General features: G+C 39.6%; 1 protein-coding gene across 12 annotated transcripts in view; it reads right to left on the bottom strand.

Annotated features, from left to right (window-relative positions):
- The window catches only part of Ctnna3 (catenin alpha 3), a 1,512,724-nt gene that overhangs the window by 287,019 nt on the left and 1,204,124 nt on the right, over positions 1-21,581 (bottom strand). For all 12 annotated transcript variants that reach the window (XM_031347507.1, XM_031347506.1, XM_031347502.1 and 9 more), the window contains one exon: positions 5,905-6,056. In XM_031347507.1, the coding sequence (XP_031203367.1) occupies positions 5,905-6,056 (152 nt within the window). The remainder of the gene's footprint in view (positions 1-5,904; positions 6,057-21,581) is intronic.

Below are 21,581 nucleotides of genomic sequence, written 5' to 3'. Positions count from 1 at the left end.
TATACATACACATACAGACATACACAAACACACATGCACATACAAACACACACACAAACACACACATACATACACATATATGACACATATACATATAATAACACATATACACGTACACACATTTAATATACACATACATATATATACACATAAATACATGTGGGGCAAGTGGACCATGCTACCAGACAGAAGAACTGGTAAGGCTGAGGGAGTCCAAACCCCATAAATCTCAGAATTAAGAACAGTAGTAGTGGAACCAACTCCCTAGCTAACACTACCTGTTCTAGAACATGTAGCCACGACACATCCCACTGAGAAGACCACAGCAATCAGTCCCTTTGCATAAAAACCTGAAATTATCCATGCTAATGAGGTGTCTAGACAGGTTCCAAGCATTCAATCAATGAACTTTCCTTCCTGCAAAATATATTTACTTGTTGGGTCACCCTGAATAAGGTGTATGCATTCACGTGAAGCATTCTAGACAAGCAAGGGCTGTCTCTTTATCAAGGATAGGGGAGGACGGGGAGTGGCCTTTGTTGGAATTAATCACATATTCTTGGCACCCATTCGGTTCCCTGCCCCCTTCTTTTCTGGCTCCTGGAAGTGTGGACTGGGGACCCCAATTCCCACCTCCCAGCAGCATGCCAGTAGCACCTGGATACACAAAAAACTGGGAACCACAGCAATCATCCCAGGCTCACCTGGGAAAAACAGGGACTGGGGATTCCCATTACAGAATGAGTTTTGAGGCTTGCAGGAGGCGCTCCACGTACCCCAGCAGCAAAGCAGGACACAGCCCAGCACATACTCACGTACATATACACATACACACATATACATACATATATACAAACACATATACATGCACATATACAAACACACATACCACACATAAACACACATATATGCACTGCACCCCTCCCCCCAAAGTAACCATCTTTCTTCTTTGTATTCTTCTTCAATCAACATAATCATCTGTTCTGAACACAGATTCAACAAAGTTGCATCTATTTCTTTCCTATGCTGATAGATAGCTCTGAGTGCAGAACTGTGTCAGCATCAAAGCCCTTCTGGACCAAAAGGGCTCTCCCGCTAGTCCTATGGCTTTTACTGTTTGGAGAAAAATCATGTCCCTGATAAACCTCAGAATGAACATCTTTCTCCCCGTGTGAGCTGCAGTCACCTGTTGGCTCTGCATCTGTACCCTAACCAACATGTTTCTCAGTGGATATTCTTACCCTGGTCACATCGACTCCCTTAGTCAGAAGTCACTTCAAACATGCCCAAGGAGGGCCATTAAGTGTGCTCAGAGCAGCAGGCCTCTGTTATAGCTGACCAATGCCAGCAGGGGCTTTTGGGTTCCCTTAGGTTACGTTGCATTTTTTAGAGATAACAGCAAGAGACCCACTACAGAGCTCTTCCTACCCAAGGTTTGGCTTAAATTTACATATAAAGTTAAAGTTGCTTTTTAAAAACATGTCTTTTACTGAGTTCCCTTAGGAGGTTCCCTGCTAACTGGTCTCTTTATAAACTGATCCTGACATAGGAAAGCAGTCCTGACATCTCCCAAAGGGGCAATGTTTCAACTGGGAATCCCTGGCCAGAAGCCCGCCCGTGGGGTGAAGAGCTGGATGAGAAAGTGACTTCGGGACATCTGTTCAGTGGCGAGAAATGAAAAGGTGGTGTTCAATCTCGGTGTGCTTAATAAATCCCTAATGGTGAGAGAAAAGGATGCTCTACAGCCAACAAAGGAGCTACAGAGCCAGAGGAAGCTCACATTTGACAGCAGTTACTCCTGTGGAGTAAAAGAACGTGTTCCCTGGGGTTGACCGGGAACTGGTGTCATTAGTGCCGGCACTATGGAAAAGAACACAGTGGGTAGAAGTGACATAGCAGTGGAGAAGTACCTGAAGGCCCAGGGATGACAGTGTGCATAAAAACTGCAGACCTAGCCAGACATCTTCGATCCAACATTATCACGCGAGTATATGTTTATATAATAACCCCCAACTGAAGGCATTTTCCAGCTTACTTTTATGCATTTTATAAAATCTCATTTGCAATCCCAAGGCTCTTTAAAATGTGGCCATATACACTAAACTTAAAACAAATGAAGGAATAAAGAATGCAATTTAACATTGGCTCTCTAAAGCTACAGTATAAAACATAGGATAAACTAAAGAAATGGCTGAAGAATATGTGACAGCTTTCCTTTACCTGATGGTCAAATGGTTCAGAATGCTCCTGGACTACGAAAACAATATCTGTATGCAGTGTCAGTCATAGTAACCAACGTAACCTATTACCAAAGCACCAGGGTAAAAATACAAAGATTGGAAATAAATAAAATAGATGTAGTTTGATCTGCAGAAGAAAAGGAGAGAAAATGGAGCATCCAGGAGAATGGAGGTTCTCAGGAAAGGGCAGATTAGAAAAAAAGAGTTGGCAAAGAATATACATGGGCTAGTCCATGGCTCCTGCTACATATGTAGCAGAGGATTGCCTCATCTGGCATCGGTGGGAGGGGAGGCCCCAGAGAAGGGGGATGCAAGAGGGGTGAGGTGGGAGTGGGTGGGTGGGTATGGGAGTACCTTCTTTAGAGGCAAAGGAAAGGAGGAGGTGGGGGGTCGTGGATAGAAGACCAGGAATGCGGATAACATTTGAAATGTAAACAAAAGGATTAATTAAAGAAATTAAAATTAAAAAAGAAAACAGAAAAAGGAGTTGGAGATGTTAGAGGAGGAACATGAAGGGTTAACAGAAATCTCAAGACTGAAAGAGCTTGGAGGAAATAGCAATTTTTCATATTAAACTGTTTTTAAACAATTGGCTGTGCAGAGGAAAAAGAAATAATAAGGGAGGATGATTGGATTCTCGGTCAATATTTGGGCATATTTTATTAATAATTTACACAGAGGGAGTATAACTCAACATTTCATACTTCTGGCTGGAGCTAAGTTGGTGTGTGAAAGAATCAACTTAGAAAGCCGCCAGACAAATTCGTAAGTGGCCATTTAGAAAACTAAAGTCTAATTGAATGTGGATTTAGGCCTAAGAGTAATAGTAAGAGTTGTCCTTAGTCCAATGTCCATGAGCCTGAAATTGGGGAAAGAAAGCCAAGGGAAAAAAAACAGCAGTATAAATTGACTAAAATAATAGCTCCATTTTTGTTTGACTTAAGAGGGGGATTTAATTAGAATACATTTGCAATAGTCTCAGGAAGCAGGCTGAACAAGCCATGGGGACGAGGCAGTAGGCAACACCTGTCTGCGACCTCTGCAGCAGCTCCTGCCTTCAGCTTCTGTTCTATTGGAGTTCCTGCCCTGACTTCCCTCAAGGATGGACCCTACCTAGAAGTGTAAACCTTTCCTCCCAGCAGCCCCCAAAGGGACGAAAAAGTTAGTTGAAAATTAAACAAGCACCAGTGAACAGAAACAGAAATATTTACCTTGAAAAAAAATGGTTATAGAGAAGAAATTACTTACTTGTAAACTATAATTACAACAACAAATTATTCTCCTGCCCCAGACAGGACCTCTGTATGGGAAGAAAATGTAGAAATAACAGCAAGGTAATTTGATTTGTTATATGTAAGCAAAGTCGAAAATAAGAAAAAAATAAATAGATACTGTAACGTCTACTAAAAGGGGTTATAAGGCTTATTTATTTTTTCATCCCTAGACAAACTTGAAGGAAATGTGGCTCCTCTATCCTGGAGTTTACATGTTGGTAAATATTTGTTTTCATCAAACATCCTTACAGACATGGTTGAAATGTTTGTTCTGTTGGATCACGAGGAGACCATTTTGTGAAGTTTGTATATTGTTATACAATTTAGCTTTTGTGTGTGGGATCCATATATCCTTCATGCTTTACTCAATTGCAAATAGGTAAGGTGAAGAAAAACCTGCTTCAAGGGAACTTGCATGTTTGGAATGATCTCTTTCGACACAGTAGTATTACAGTGTCAGACATCCAATCACAAAACCAAACCTCTGCAGGCTCCCCGTCCATACAGGTGGTCCTCATCTTTGAGGGACCTTTAAGCTGACGATATTGTAAATTAAGAACTGCATGGAACTCATCAAAGCTATTGAACCTCAAAGAGTAGGCACCCTGTAGAGTTAGTCCGGCTTCTTACAATTATGAAGAGTGACCAACAGTCATTGTGAATACCCAACACTCCATGAGAATGTCACACTGCACACACTGTTAGTCCAGGAAAAAGCCAGATTTCAAGTATTCTTTCTACTGTAAAGGCACAATTTCCTAAGACTAACCACTGTAATTGGGAATTCTGTATATATCTGGAGGCTCTCTCTGTGATACTCATTGCTTGGTTTACTTCCAGCAAGTCCCAAGTCCCAAGTTCTAGGTCCAGTACCTTCCCACCTTTAACCTTTTTCTCACAGTCCTTCCCTTTGTTCTGTAGGCTTCAGAATGTCCTCTGACTCATCACAAGGCTCACAGTTGTCTCCATTGTGTAGACTGCTCAGAGTAAGCTATGACATCTGGGTTTCACCCAGATACTTTCTTTTCTTTTTTTTGTTTTTTTAAAGATTAATTTTTATTATAAATAAGTACACTGTAGGTGTCTTCAGATGTGCCAGAAGAGGGCGTCGGATTTCATTATGGGTGGTTGTGAGCCACCATGTGGTTGCTGGGATTTGAACTCAGGACCTTTGAAAGAGCAGTCAGTGCTCTTACCCGCTGAGCCATCTCACCAGCCCCCTCACCCAGACACTTTCAATAAGCTGTTCCTATATTCTCATTGACTTCCTTCTTCCATGTTTGGCAGCAGTGAATTCCTGTGAACTCTAGTCATGCCTACATCCTTTTCTCATACATTCTACTGAATCTCTCTCACTGTATGCATCCATTGCCCTGCCCAGTATTCCTTTAGTTGATGTGAGTTGCTTCATTGGCTTTGAGCAGGAGGCCCGAGTAAATAGCCCTTAGTGCAGCAGTTAATCAAAGGTGAACAGCTAGGTAAATCTCAAGATTTTGTTCACCTCGGGTGAAATAATTCTGAGCTGCGTTCTACAGAGCATCAAGAGTTCAGCAACCAGGATCAACACCCATACCGACTCATAATAACCCTGCAGAGATTCCCTTAACACCCTGGCCTCATTTTCTAAGGCCTCTTGTTCCCACACAAGGGGGAAAAGAATTTCATACCTCTCTCTTGCCACCTCCGTTGAACTGTCATGAGAAAAACGTTCTTTCCTCTCCTTATATAAGCATTTAAAAAAAAAAAAACTTACTTTAATCATATCTTAAAAATACATGTGAACATTCAAGTTAAGGCAAACACAATTTGGGACTCTGTATAAGCATTGTGTCTGAAGCCAAAGTAATCCGAGATTGGAAAGTTTAAAGGGCGTGTTGTTCCTATCAGCTTTAGAAGTCAGATTTCTTGCAGAATTTTGTGTGAGTCTATGGTCTAGGAAGGGGTGGGGGCGGGGGGTGCAGGAGTCGACCACAGAAGCACCTTGGTTAAGCAGTGAGATCCATCCTTGCTTGTCAGGGAAACCAACCATGTTACTTCTGAGTGGTTTTGTTGTTTTTGCTTTGTTTTGTTTTGTTTTTGTTTTTTGTTTTTTGTTTTTTTTTTTCAGCTCTTAATCATGCTATGAGACACCTGTATAAAATGAGGCTTCTCATAGCATATGGAGAATATGCTATGGGTTAATGCGCTCTCTTTGTGTGAGTTATCACCAAATACGTAAGTCAAATGGCACCAGATCCGGCTTTGGAGAAAGCCTGGGATTTTTGAAAGTACTGACAGATTTCGGAACTAATGTTAGACTGCAGACATCAAACATGTCTTGGCCTCCTTCCAGGCACTCCAGATGGTGAGGAATTCTGAAAGGAGTCAAGAACAAAGAAAGTGGGCCTTACCCGGATCATCATGACTGAACACCTGATATCATGGATTGTGTCATAGATCTTCTTTGAGATGTCCACAAACTGGTTATCATCCAGTGAAGTCAACGAGTTCTTGCTTAAGGCATCCAGGGCCACGTTCACTTGGGTCACGAACTCCGGGATCACTATGGAAATAAGTAAGAAAGGCATTAGATCCTTTGTGTTGCTGGATTCCTACAGCTTCCTGGAAATGCAAAATTGTGTTTTAAGTGAATACATTGTTAGATTTTTTTAAAAAAATTTTTTTTTTTTTTTTTTGGTAAAGAGAATCAAGTATCATGGCAGAGATATCTTGACCTGGAAAATAAAAGCAATCAAAGACAATGAAGAGTATCATTATAGAAATATAAAATATTCTCTCTTTTATGTCATACTTCTTTTGATCAAACTTGAGAGCATTTCGCATTTCTTAAGCAATTGAATATGAAGCTCAGGAAATTGAAAAATTGACTTGATGTGGAAAATAGTTGGGATAATGACCATGAAGATATTTAAAGAAAAGGAACACCTGGCTGGCAACTTGGCTCAGCAGGGAAATTTCTTGCTACCTATCCTGACAAGATGTGTTTGATATCTGGATTCCCACAGAATGAAGGAGACAACTAACCCCTGTAGACTTTCTTCTGAGCTCCACTTGTATGATATAGTTTGCACAAGCAGTCACATATAAGTCAATGTCATTAAAGACTGAAACCAGTAACAAAAATTTCTGAGTTGCTACACAGAAGAATATGTAGTTATCGATGCTAGTTTTATCTCACAAGGATAATAAAAGGGCTATGAATGTTCTTTGGGTAAGATTTCTCTCCATAATATTAAAATAACTTGACAGCATCTTATGCACCCCGGCTCAGAAACAGGAGGATACCAACTATGCACAAGGAAGGATCTTCTTAGGTAAATCCATAGATGATTGCTACTGTTGCTTCTTAAGTTAAGGTATTAAAATAAGTATGAAATAAAAAACGCCTCCAACTTTACATGTATGTTAAATGGGGCTAGAGAAATGGCTTTGCAGTTAGGAACAAGAACTCTCTCTTTTTTTTCAGTAGACCAGGGATTTGATTCTCAACACTCACATCAGATAGCTCAAAACCAGCTGTAGCTCTACCTCCAAAGAGCCTAATACCTCTGCAAATCTTTTTTCCTGGTAGCACCATGAGGTGACCCAAAGCATACATTATTATGCTGAGAGACAGGGAATGTGAGAGAAACCTAGCCAAACCCACTCTTGAGGTAATCCATTAGTAGCCAAATCCATTAATGAATGTATTAGTGGATGTATCTGTTTATGAGGACAATATTGATCTCTTGAAGGTTTCATTGGGATCTTTCTTTTAAGATCTCATAAGGAGGCTGGGCAGTGGTGGTGCATGCCTTTAATCCCAGCACTGGGGAGGCAGAAGCAGGCAGATTTCTGAGTTCAAGGCCAGCCTAGTCTACAGAGTGAGTTCCAGGATAGCCAGGACTACACGGAGAAACCCTGTCTCAAAAAAAAAAAAAAAAAAAAAAAAAAACAAAAAAACTCATAATAAGGATTAGGTTTCAACAAAGCCTTGGATGGAGCCAGCCATAATCAAAGCATAGTAATGTTCTACCTTCTACTGGGTCATCCATTAAAAACAGGTAAATACATAATAAACAAAGCATTTTCTCTGACCTCATAATGATCTCTACTCAAATTTCAAGTGTAATATACTTTATGATCTAATTATATCCTAAGTCCATTGCCATATTTGTACCTCTACTCCCTCTAGCTATCATTATTTTCTTCTTAAGCCCATCCTATGGTCTTACTCCTGTGGGACCTGTGGGATCATGCTCATACCTTAGGCTAATCAATCTTCTTAATGAAATAACTTCTTACTCTAATGAAAAAGAAGCTTTAACCCAAAATCATCAGTCGGTAAGTTGTTTTCCCAAATAAGTCATGCCATTGCTGGGATTTTAAGTCTTCAATGACTTCTTGAAATCTTTTTTTATTTATATCTTAGCTACCTACCCTAGCAGGTACTAAATACATATTTTAGTGAGTCGAGTGGCTGAAGAAATGAATGAATAAAATATACGAGAGCCAAGCAAAAGTATGGGGACAATACTTAGTATTCTGCTGACATTGCCATGGGCTTTAGGTTTTGTTCATTTCAGAGGTACATCAAAACATATTTATGCAGGCTTCTATAAACATTCAAATATATTGAATGAGTGAGTATTTATTTTTTTATTCATTCATTTTGAGTCTGGAGAGAAGTGGAAACTCAGTAAAAAAAACATGTCGAGCTATTTCATACCTCCTTCTGGTTCTAGTTGTGAACAGAAACCCCCCACCCCAGTCACTGTGGTAAACAAATGGCTTCTATCTCCATTAGCATCCTTCCTTCACCTTAAATACACAGTAGAGTTCCAAGCATTGTGCTCGCAAAAGCTGTTACCGTCTGTTGAACAAAGTTCCCCATACCCTCCTCACTCAAAACTCGTCTATCAACATGCAGGCGACACATTAAGTCTCAATTGACACTTTCAATCTGTTAGGGTCTCTGGAACAGCAAAGCTGTACCCATCATCTCTCTTTCTAGTCTGAAAGAACAGATGGGATTTCAACTTGTTCCTTAGTGTGCAATGCATTTTTCTTCCAGTACCTTAAAGCTCATCTGTGTCTGTGCCTTACCTAGACCATAGTCATGTGGTTGCTTAGATCTAACCAGGACTTATCGCTTTTAATACTTTCAAGGAAATAAAAAGTGAATGTATTATAATTAACTGCTTAAAGACGATTTAGGAATGTATAAAAAAAAATCTATCTTAAATCCATAATCTACCTGGGTTTTAAGAAAATGTAGGTCTGGCAAGATGGCTCAGTAGAAAATGATGCTTACTGCTAAGCTGCAAGACCCCTGGGACCCACATATTAGAAGGAGATAATTCACAGCCACTACTTGTCTTCTGACCTTCTCTCTCTCTCTTTCTCTCTCTCTCTCTCTCTCTCTCTCTCTCTCTCTGTCTCATATATACACACATACTTTTACACACACACACACACACACACAGCAAATGAGCTAGCAAATATATGCTTGTCAACCATCCATCACATGGAGGTATATCTTAAATAAATTCTTTCTAGTCAGTTGAAATGTTCAGGAAGATAAATTTCTGAAATTTCAAGTGTAGATTTTATGAAAGAAAGGTGGACTTGGGGGACAATATCTTAGCGGCTTCAAACAAAGGATCTCGTCTACTTCGTATACCAAGTTCTAAACCCATTCTAGACACTTTTGGACATCTGTGCTGTCTCTCTTTACTGTGTGCAGAATATACAGAATGACAGCTAACTTCTGTTGCGTGGACAGCAGAAGGCAACCTCAGGTTTTGAATCCCAACCTCCACTTACTTGAGGCGGTGTCTCTCTTGCCAGTTTCTGCTTTGTGCATTAGGCAACTGACCCACGAGATTCCAGGGATTTTCCTGCCTCTGCCTCCCCCTCTTCACCCAGAAGTAGAAGGACCACTGGCTCTTGTTTTGTGCCTTACTTGGGTTCTAGCCTTCTAGTCCGGCTGAGTGCTCAGCACCACGGGAACATTTTACCTACATGTCTAATGCCCTCCTCACTGAAGCTTTAGTACTTGGGGACTATTACTACCTGGATTTAACTGATGAAGAAGCTGAGGTCATACAGCCAATCAGTGAAGGGCAGGTAATTGAGACTCTGGAGCCTGCTCTCTGAACTTTACATCTTCACTGTCTCTCTTTGTTAATAAGTAAAGTCCTTGAGGTTCCTAAACTGTAATGCTCCTGGGGAAATTAATGTTAATTTCTCGACGACAATGAGGTTAACAGACCTATGGAGCCAAATTCTACTAAGCCTTGAGCCTCTTTCTGGTAGTAACCCAAGAATATTTTATCCCTTCTTAATCCTTGCTAGGTTTATTATGCACATTTGAAAGTAGATGAGGGTGCACAATTACTAATTAAATGGGTCAGAAAAGAATTCAGACTCATTATAACTGATGCTTCCAGATGACGTCACCAACTCATGTTGTCAATCACTGATAAACTCACATTAAACTCTTTATAATTACAATTCTATCTTTGAAGATTTCTAATGTACAGAAGTTGGCCTTTGAAAATTCATATAGAGTTAAGTCACTCCCTCATTATGCTCTGCCTCCACAGCTGGGGGTGGGGTGATCTATAACAGAAAGTACAGCTAATCATAGAGTGGCTTCTATAATTACTTCATACCCTTTATTTCCATTTTATTTAACACTAATGTTATAGTTCATATTCATTTAATATTTATGTATCTAATACGGATCCTATAGTAGGGAATTGTTTGAAATCTCCAAAAATACGTCTTCTCCATATCCATGATGGGAGAACATCTTGCACCTTTTCAGAGATTGGGTCATGGAATTCTGACTAACTCTGATCCCTTAGGAGAAACCACATAATTAACAGGAACAGCAACTCTGTCCTTCTTACAAATTCTGCTTCTCCTTTTAGGCAGCTGGACCATGCCCCCAAACTAAGAGGTAAAAGAAAGGAAGGGCTTATAAACATAGATTTTTAAGATGTTAAAAAAGTGTGTGTGTGTGTGTGTGGTGTGTCTGTGTGTCTGTGTGTGTGCGCGCGTGCATGCACACGCGCACACACGTGCTTGCACTCATATGAGTCCAGGTATCTATGGAGGCCATTGGACCTTCTGGGAAGAAGACTCATAGGCAGGTGTGCATTGTCTGATGCGGATGCTAGGAACCACATTTTCATCATCTGCAAGAACAGTATGCACTTTTAACCTTTAAGTCATCTGTAGCCCAAGGTATGGCTTAATGGAGTTGATATTTATGCCCTTGGACTCTTACAGAGATATCTTACTACATATAAAATTCTGATTACTTAGTAGGCTGAGCATATACATTTGAATGCCTCCAGCGACAGAAACTGACTCATTCTCTAAGCTGATACTTTGAAAGTTTTCAAGTTTAAGCCACATGTTATTATTAGTAAACATTTTAATTATTTTAGGGCATCTGAACATCTCTGGATATGAAAAACTTATCTATCTTTAACATTCCTCAAATCTCTCTTTATTCAAATCACAGTCACTGTTTTAAGTGATTTGAAAGTTGAGATAGTTAGAAGCTAAAATGGATGGTGACTCAGCAAATGAGAGCATGAACTGTTCTTGCAGAAGGTCTCAGGTCAGTCAGGTCAGCATTCATGTTGGATGTAGCACAGTCTCCTATAACTCCAGCCTCAGGGGATCTAATCTTCTGCTGGTCTCTACATTCACCTGTATTTCCATGTACATACATACACAGGTATATACATGATTAAAAATAAAAAAAAAATCTTAAAAGAAGATGGACATATGTAAAGTGGGACCTCTGGCAAGGAATCTTTAATGAGTCTTCTGTATAATATATCCCTTGGTTTGAAGCACTACGAAGTTGCCTGCTAAATTTTTTTCAAAGTTGATGTTTTCTAACATTTATATTAACTAATAGCAACTTCTTTACCATAAAACTACTCAGAATACACCAATTTGGATTTTTATGAGATGTGATAACATCTTCAACAGAAACCATAATGCTCTTGTTGGTACCCAAAGCCCTGAGTTCTCAATCCCTGTGTTGTGCCATTGGCATGCCCAGTAAGCAGAGTAGAAGTGATGTATATGACCTAGTTTTTAAAAACATGTTAAGAAGATGTTGTAGCTCCCATCTTGGTTGTTCTTTCCTTCATATTACCTGCTCTAGGGACTCGATCCCCATGTTATCAACAGTTGAAGCAGAGTCCAGAATCACCTAGAACTGGCACTGCTAAGAAATAGCCAGCAAGTGTGTAAGGATTCAAGCAACAGCTAGAACACTAATATGAGCCTCCAGTAGATGAGGGTGATAGCTTCACTGAATGCTAAAAGCAAGCATAAGCAAGAGATATATCTAGCTAAGGGTCGCCTGGATTTCTTATGTCCAGAAGATGCACAAAATAATGTTTACTTCTTTTTTTGTTGTTGTTGTTGTTGTGTTTTTGTTTTTTTGAGACAGAGTTTCTCTGTTTAGCTCTGGCTGTCCTGGAACTCACTCTGTAGACCAGGCTGCATCGAACTCAGAAATCCACCTGGCTCTGCCTCCCAAGTGCTGGGATTAAAGGTGTGCGCCACCACCGCCTGGCAAATGTTTACTTCTTAAAAAGTCTGAAGTATATAATAGTGACTGACGGCTATACTAAGAAACATGTAGCCAGGCACTGGTGGTGCACACTTTTAATCCCAGCACTTGGGAGGCAGAGACAGGCGGATTTCTGAATTCAAAGCCCGCCTGGTCTGTAGACAGAGTGAGTTCTAGGACATCCAGGACTACACAGAGAAACCCTGTATCAAAACAAAAACAAAAACAAACAAAAAAGAAAAACCAAACAACAACAAAAAAAGGAACATGTTCCTTACAGGAGAATGGATTAGTTTGCCTGTTCATTTAACAAAGCCAACCGCTCAGTATTCACTTTTGCATCTTCTTCTATTCAGCTTGAATATATGTGATGTACCTCTCATTGTGCATAGTGTTATATTTTCATCCTAGTTGCCGTATACTACTCCGTTGTACATTGATGCCATCACTCATCAATTTGTGATATGATCCTATTTATACAAGGACTAATGAGATAGTTCTGTCTGTAAAATACTTGCTGTGCAAACACGAGAACACAAGTTCAATCCCAGCACACAGATACAAATATGAACCCAGTGGTGCTCTGACCTCAGAGATGTGGGAAACTCTGAGGCTTGTTGGCCAGTCGGACTAAGCTATTCAGTGAGCTCCAGGACCCAAGGAAAGGCCTTGTCTCACTGAATACAAAAGGTGAATGGCTCCTTACAAATAAGGTTGATCTCTGGCTTTCACACACATGCGTGCCTATCTTTGGTCCACTTTACACACATACACACACATACACACACACACACACCAAACAAACAAGCAAATTAAATTGGCAAATACATGTATATATTTTTGGAGAACTTATGCATGAGTTGACATCCTAGGCCATATTCTCTAGCTGTGCTCTGCCCTCAATACTTGACATATCACCCATTTTCTGTCAGCCTCTCTCTTGAACATCTTCTGCATCTACAGTAGTTGATAGAACTTTACTGCTGTAGTTTGGGAATTAACTTTGATCTTTTATATAGTCTTTGTCCTTAATTTTAGATTAAAATTTCCCCTTGAGACTCATCCACCACGCTTTCTCTTGTTCCAATTCAATCCTTCATCTCCGCACTTTGTCTCCTCAAGAGAAGCAAACAGGAGAAAAGGAATGACTGGGGATGAAAGGGTTTCCGTGTGTGAAGCTTTGGCAGCTCACTGGGCTAGAGAGTCAACTACCATAGCAGGAAAATAAGTGTAAAAGCAAGGTATTTCATACAAACTGAGGCAAAAAACATGGGAGGAAGAATCTGGAATAGGAAAGGGAACTTTTTCTAATCAGTATTCGTGAAGCAGCCTTTTTGTGTGCTGCTAGGGGTCCCTTGGAAGAACAAAAAAAAGTCAGTTCCAAGTCTTCAAACTCTAGCTTTCCATGCCCAGGTGTCTATGATTGAGAATAAAAATAGAGCCACTTTCCCACTCCTGAGAACACATTAATTTGTTGCTTATCATTTAAAATTAGTTTATATGTAAATTCATCTACAAAACTCTCCATGACCAACACCCTCAATCATGTCTCCAGGTGTATTAGGCAAGCCAATCCTCTGGAGCATCTAATATGTAAGACATGTGTGAAATAACATTTTTCTCCACATCTGGTTTATTTCTGTGTGTGACTATTTTTTTCTTTGTGATTGTAAATAATAAAGTTTAAAATAATAATAATAAGAATAATAAAATGTTTCTGCCTCAAAATGTACATATTTTCTCTTATGCCCAACTCCTTTAAAGAGCTGTTTTAACATTTTCTTCAGGCAAATAGTAGATATTGGAGTTAGAATTTAAACACATACAATTAGCTAGGAGCCTGTACCAATCAACACAGCACTCTACTGACTAGACTCAAGATACATATGCACAAAACTGCTGAGGATGAAGGGAAGAACTAAATCCTTAAGTGAGAAATTATGAGATACTAAATATTAAAACATGTGAACCTTAGACTTTCCACGAGGAAAGGTGATCACTGAAAACCAAAGGATGAAATAATATCTTGAAATTCTAAGGGAAATTTATTTTAAATTCCGTGCTCCATAAATCTATAAGTTGAGTGAGTGGCAGGGGTATTTCAGGTTTCTATGGAGCCCCAACTTGATTTCCATGAACTCTTTATTAAGAAGATACATGGATGGTTTGCTGTTATGACACGAGGGCAATGCAAACAATGGGGTAACGAGACTGTGAAGTTAAAATAATGGGATAACACTAGGGATGTAAGTGTTTTGATATATTGAGGCATTAAGTAGACATGGAACGATTTTGTCAGTTATGGTTCTCACTATAAAATCAGGGCAGTGTTGTTTATTTTTTTATTATTTATTCATTTACTTATTATTTGCTAATTCTCTTATATGTTACATTCCTACCATCGGTTACCCTCCTTCCTCTCCTTCCAGCCACTCCCTACTGCCTCCCTTCACTCCCAGATCCATTCTTCTTTGATTTCCCTTCAGAAAAGAGTGGGACTCCCACAGATGTCAACCAAATATGGCATAACAAGTTACAGTAAGATTAGGCACCTTTCCTAATACAAGGATGGACAAGTGAACCCAGTATGAGGAAGGGGTCCCAAAAACAGGCAAAAGGAAGAACCCGAGAGAGTCTCCACTCCCACTGTTAGGAGTCTTACAAGAACATCAAGCTGTGCAACCACAACATATATGCAGAGGACCTAGCTAGGCCCAGATAGACTCCTTGATTTCCACTTTAGTCTTGGTGACACCCCACAAGTCCTGATCAATTGATTCTGTGAGCCTTGTTTCAGGGCAGCATTGTTATAGGATGAGATTAAAAAAAAAAAAAATGACAGCACTTGAGAGGCAGAGGCAGGCGGATTTCTGAGTTCGAAGCCAGCCTGCTCTACAGAGTGAGTTCCAGAACAGCTAGGGCTAGGGCTACACAGAGAAACCCTGTCTCAAAAAAAAGAAAAAAAAAAAAATCCCATGAGTGTGGATTGCGATGGGGCTGCCATCTTGGCTCACAGGTTTATATACTGATGTACAGTATCTATTGTTTAAGACTGAAAAGGAAATAAGACAGCATGCCTTGTTCTGCCTGTTTCCACACACACTTTAAACAGAAGGCCACACCTGGTAGAAAAAGGACCAAGGGATCTTGTCATCCTTAAGATCCTTAAGGGACTGAAATAAGAAGCAAAAATATGGGAGATATACTTCCCAAAGAATAGTTGTTGAGGTTTGGTCTATTGCTATGTGTTGTAATGTGAAGTTCTATACCAGAAGGTCTAGGTCCATGGGTGACGTCTCATGCTCACAAGCTTTTGTTAGGCAAACCTTTTTTCCTTGATTTAAAAGTATTGCTTAAATGAAATTGACTACAGCCAATCACTGGAGGGGTTAGAGGTAGGTGGGTTTGGAGTGACCTGGTTGGAGGAGGAGAGACAGAGGAAAAAGAGGAAGAAGGAGAAGGAGGAGAAAGCTGCCACGAGAGAAGAACCATGAGCACATGGCCAGGAGTATCAGCGAATGTCTGAGCTACACTCTTAGGGAGGTAGCCAGGCCAGCAGTTATAAGAGTAGATTAGAGGGGTGACCCCAGTAATTGTCAAAGCCAAATAAAATAATTATAGTCTGAGTCTCCTTTATTTGTAAGCTAGTCAGAGATAAGATTAAACTGTTCATACTACAAATAATTTTGTGTATTTTTAATTTTTGTACGTTGTGATTCCATAAAACTTTAAAACACAAGAGATGGGCATATAGATAGCCTGAAACCAAACTCGAATAGCAACCCATGAGGAAAGAGCTGTATTTTTGAATTGCCAAGGTCTGAATTTGTTCATATTATGAGATAAAAGCCACTGGTCACACTGAGCTTGTACTTAGGGCACTGAGAGCAATGAATATTGCCGAGTTTATTTTCTCCATTTTAATCAATCTAGGATCTCATCTAGGAACAATGCTGCTCAACTTTAGGGAAGATCTTTCCAACTCAGATCTCTGAAAAACATACCTACAGACATGACTAGCATTTGTTCTAGATAATTCTAATTCATGATAAGTTGATAGCCATGGCTACCCCATCCCAAGACTCTAACATGATCAGCACTGCGGTGGAACTGGACACCAGCTCTTATTCATTGGCAGTATTCTCTGCTTTACTGGCAAGATACACTCTCCTTAAAAGAAATGTAGATGAGCTAAAGAAGAAGTGCTTCTGGAATTCGTATTTTGAAAAGAATTAAAGATATCTTTGCTGTATAGTGTTCATCCTTGAAGACTATAAGATTCCAAATGTGCTGGTATTAAACCTACTACCTAAGATATATAGTAAGAACATACGACATCTCAGTTCTAACTTGCATATGTTATTCTTAAAGAACATCTAAATGTTTTTAAATGGAATCTGATATTACTGTGAAAGATTATGGACCAGATCTCATTGATAGCAGTGATTGTATTCACTGAAGTAATGGGTACTTCTTGTACTTCACAAGAACTTGTTAAATGCAGAGGTACAAGACTAAGAATTTTAAGGAACAAGTTCATTTTTCTTGTATCTGATCTTCATTTATCTTGAATCTTTGTACAGCTACAATCAATATTTAAAACTTCAGGGGACCTAAATTAATATGGTTTAAATGCACAAGTATGTTTAATTCATAGGCATTGTTCTAGAACTCAGAGTAGAAATTGATTATAAGATTTTTGAGTAAGAAACTGATATAATCCTTATACTCATACTGGTTGAATACATGAAAACCCTCACATTCCATTCATAGCAATTGAAACGGCTTTTAAAATAACTACTTATCTCAAAATTTCTCCTCCTTTGTGAAGCTGTATCTCTATATGTTACTTTGCAAATAATTTCAAGCAGACAACTAAAGAGAAATGATTATAAGTTTGCACTAAGATCTGTAACTCCTTAAGGGAATCCAGTAAACTAGGACTATGAAAGGTCAGACAGAAAAAAGGAATAAAGAAAAAAGTTAGCAACAGAGATAAAGCTCTTCCACAAAATGAACAAACTGGTCATTTGTTTTTCTGAGCATAGATATTTTCTCTATTCATATCATGCAGTATGCTTACTTTCTCTGGTTACAGGTATTTGTAAACAGAAAGACATAGAGAGAAACTGGTGGCCAGGAACATATGGAAATGGCTAGATTGGGAGATGCAAAGAAGACCAGAAAAGACAGAAGGTAACAATGACTTCATGAAATTCTTACGCAAATGGATAGAACTAGAAAATATCCTGAGTGAGGTAACCCAATCACAAAAGAACACACATGGTATGCACTCACTGATAAATGGATATTAGCCCAAAAGCTTGGAATACCCAAGATACAATTCATAGACCACATGGAGCTCAAGAAGAAGGAAGACCAAAGTGTTGATGCTTCAGCCCTTCTTAGAAAGGGGAACAAAATACTCACAGGAGGAAATACGGAGACAAAGTGTGGAGCAGAGACTGAAGGAAAGGCTATCCAGAGACTGCCCCACCTGGGGATCCATCCCATATACAGTCACCAAAGGCAGATACTATTGTGGATGCCAAGAAGTGCTTGCTGACAGTAGCATGATATAGCTATTTCCAGAGAGGCTTTGCCAGAGCCTGACAAATACAGAGGCAGATGCCCACAGCCAAAGATTGGACTGAGCATGTGGTCTCCAATAGAAGAGTTAGAGAAAGGACTAAAGGAGCTGAAGGGGTTTGCAACCCCATAGGAAGAACAACAATATCAACCAACCAGACTTCCCAGGGCTCCCAGGGACTAAACTACCAACCAGAGAATATACATGGAGCGACCCATGGCTCCAGCTACATATGTAGCAGACATATGTCTTTTTGGGCATCAATGGGAGAATAGGCCCTTGGTTCTGAGAAGGATCAATGCCCCAGTGTAGGGGAATGCCAGGGCTGGGAGGCCACAGTGGGTGGGTAGGTAAGTGAGGGAACACCCTCATAGAAGCAGGGGGAGGGGGTATGGGTTAGGGGGGTTCTGGAGGGGAAATTGGGAAAGGGGATAACATTGGAAATGGGAATAAAGAAAATATACAATAAAAGAAAAGAAAAAAATGAAAGGAAATCTGTTAAATAGGTACATGTTCATGATGATACGTTAATCACAGAAATGAAGATTTGAGTTCTACATTTCATTTCCTAGTTCCAAAACTGAATCCAAACAACTTTAAAAGGAGGTCCCCAAGTTATACAGAAAGAAGGCTAATAGATGTGGAATCAGTCATGACTCAAAACTGGGGCCAAAACCCATAATTTGATGAGGTTCTAGTGTCAGGGCATGGTGATTGAGAGGCAGACTGATCTCCTGCATTCTTGAGAAACAATGAATTAATGAGTTGCTTAGGTGGTATTCTCCACTGAAAAGCTGTGTGCTTAGGAATACTCATTAAGGTAAACGTGGGGGGCTAGAGAGATAGCTCATAGGAAACCAGCACTTATTGCTTGTTGGAGGATCTTTTGTGTGTGTGTGTGAGTGCATCGTGTAAAGATTGTGTTTGTATTATTCAAATGCTTAATCTCTCTGCTGGCAGAGAATTGAGTGTAGACTGGACTTTGGTATTGTTCTTCCTATGGCTACATCATAGCTCATAAACACTCCCTCCATCAACTTCTGATTGGTTTCATAAAGAGTGACAAGGTCCATAGTTGAGTCAGAAGAGAAAAAGATGAGTCCGAAGAGGGAAGGTGGGACTTTCAGGGAGAGAACAAACTTTGGGCAAGAGTCAGGCACTGGATGTGCCGGCCTGATACAGAGGAAATCTGTTGTATGAAACTGGGGAGAGGTAATGAGCCACATGGCAGGGCATAGATTAATATAAATGGGTTAATTTAAGTACAAGAGCTATCTGAGAACAATCCTTAGCTATGGCCTAAAGGTTTCATAATTAATTAAAGGTCCCCGAGTTATTATTGGGAAGCTGCTGGGTTATGGAAAGTCCAAATGGTTATAGCCACTCTTACAGAGAGCCCCAGTTTGGTTCCCAGCACCCTCACAAGGCAACTAAGTTTTGTGCCTGTAAGTCCATCTCTAGAGGATTTGACAGCCTCTGCTGGGTGCCATTATTATGTATGCTCATGTGCACATACCTTCATGCAAACATACGCACACATATACATAATTTAAATAAAAAATAAACCCTTGAACATTAAAGAGAAATGTGAATAGCCCTTATTTATTTATTTATTTATTTATTTATTTATTTATTTATTTTATTTTATTTTTGAGACATGGTTTCTCTGTGTAGCCCTGGCTGTCCTGGAACTCACTCCGTAGACCAGGCTGGCTTTGAACTCAGAAATTTGCCTGCCTCTGCCTCCCAAGTGCTGGGATTAAAGGCATATACCTCCACTGCCTAGCTTGAATAGGCCTTTTAAACATGTGTGTTGAGAAAACCTGATTTTTAAAAAATTTATTATGATTAATATTTCTCATGGGGAGAACCTCATTTTCTTCAAAGGATGCCTCAGAGGAAGTATATTAGAAGATTTGTAGGGAACGAAAGGGGAGTAGCAGTTATCGATAGGCATAACTATAATTACAATACAGTATAAATAAATGAGGCACCGATTCAAGAACAGACAGGATAGGAGACATAATTTACAGACCTCTAAATTAGAGTTGCATCTGGCTTACTATATTCACAGAGTGTGAAAGTCCATAAGTATATATTTTCTGCACTAGCTAGTTATGCTACTGTTACATATTTTATTTAGATATTATATATTCTATGATGCTAGTAGTTTTAATTTAACAATATTATTGATTAAATCATAGTGGAAGAAGAAACAAAAAAATCATCTTTACAAGAACAACTAAAGAAGACACTAAATAAAGCACTATTCATAACAGTAGGTCTTAACCATATTTCTGTGGTGGTAACAAAATGCCTGAGGTCATCAATTTAAAATCAGAAAAAAATGTTTTGCTTCACAGTTGGGAAGATTTCCCTCTATAACTGCTTGAGTCTGTTGTGCTTTGGCCTCTGACAAGGCATTAGTGGTAGAGTAAATGGTTTGCTTCATGGAAATCAGAGAGAAAATGTATGGTCAGTGTCTTCATCAGGGTTTCTATTCCTGCACAAACATCATGACCAAGAAGCAAGTTGGGGAGGAAAAGGTTTACTCAGCTTACACTTCCACACTGCTGTTGATCACCAAAGGAAGTCAGGACTGGAACTCAAGCAGGTCAAGAAGCAGGAGCTGATGCAGAGGCCATGGAGGGATGTTTCTTACTGGTTTGCTTCTCCTGCCTTGCTCAGGACTACCAGCCCAGGGATGGCACCACCCACAGGGGGCCTCTCACCCTTGATCACTAATTGAGAAAATGCCCTTATAGCTGGATCTCATGAAGGCATTTCCTCAGCTTTGTCTGTGATAACTCTAGCTTGTGTCAAGTTGACACACAAGACCAGCCAGCACAGTCAGGAAGTAGACAGGGTCTCAGGAGAATCTACATATGCCTATCCTCTGTGATCTAATTTTTTTCTCACTAGGCCTCATTCACACACCACTCTCCTTTCAAGCCAACAAGGATCAAGGTTTTAATATGTGGGCCTTTGTAGGATATCCTATATTCAAATAGCAGAATGTTATTTGCAATATCTTTCATATATGTGTGTTTTGTCCACAGGTATGTCTTTGTGCCACATGTGTGCCTTTGCCTACAGAGGCCTGACAAGGGTAGATTCCTGACTCAATGGTTATAGATACTTATGAGCGATTATGTGGTTGCTGGTAATGGAACAAGAACCCTTTGGAAGAACAGCCAGTGTTCTTTACTGCTGAGCCATTTCTCCAGCCCCCAGAATATTCTTTGCCTAGACAATATCATCACCTCCTTTGCAGAGTTAAAAATTCTAGAAGTATAAGGGGCTTACTTATAATCTATTTCTTACATGATATAATCATCAAACTTAGAGGATCCCCTATTTAATAGCTAATGCATGAGAATTATCTTGGCGTGGCTTTCAATAAAAAATAAAACACCAGTTATTTGAAATGAATGTCAATGGTGAGTTATGTCTTAAGAAATGGATTACTTGGGGCCATGAGACAATAGAATTTCCATTTATTTTATGTGCTAAGTGCCGAATGGGTAAATTCATATTTTTTGTGCGATATCATTTAATTTACCTTTTTCGTCTTGGTCTCTGTTTTTCGTTCCTTTTGTGCTTGTGTTTGTGTTTTTGTTTTTGTTGTTTTGCAAGTCTCATTATCACAAGATAAGTCTGAAACTTGCTCTGAAGTTCAGATACCCTTCCTCTACCACCCTCCCCAAGTACTAAGATTACAGGTGTGTGCCATGAATCTCACAATCTGTATTTCGCTAATTAGCAGAAGCCATTTCATACTCAAGTCATACTCTCAGATTTCTATTCTTTTGCTGCCCTTCCTACTGATGTGCAACTCTGGGGCTGGGTTTCCTTCAGTTACTCATTCCCCATGAGAGGTGGTTCTTCCT

The sequence above is a fragment of the Mastomys coucha genome, unplaced genomic scaffold (assembly GCF_008632895.1).
Source record: "Mastomys coucha isolate ucsf_1 unplaced genomic scaffold, UCSF_Mcou_1 pScaffold3, whole genome shotgun sequence".
NCBI lineage: Eukaryota > Metazoa > Chordata > Mammalia > Rodentia > Muridae > Mastomys > Mastomys coucha.
Note: the sequence above shows the minus strand (reverse complement) of the source record. Positions and strands in the feature narration are given on the sequence as shown.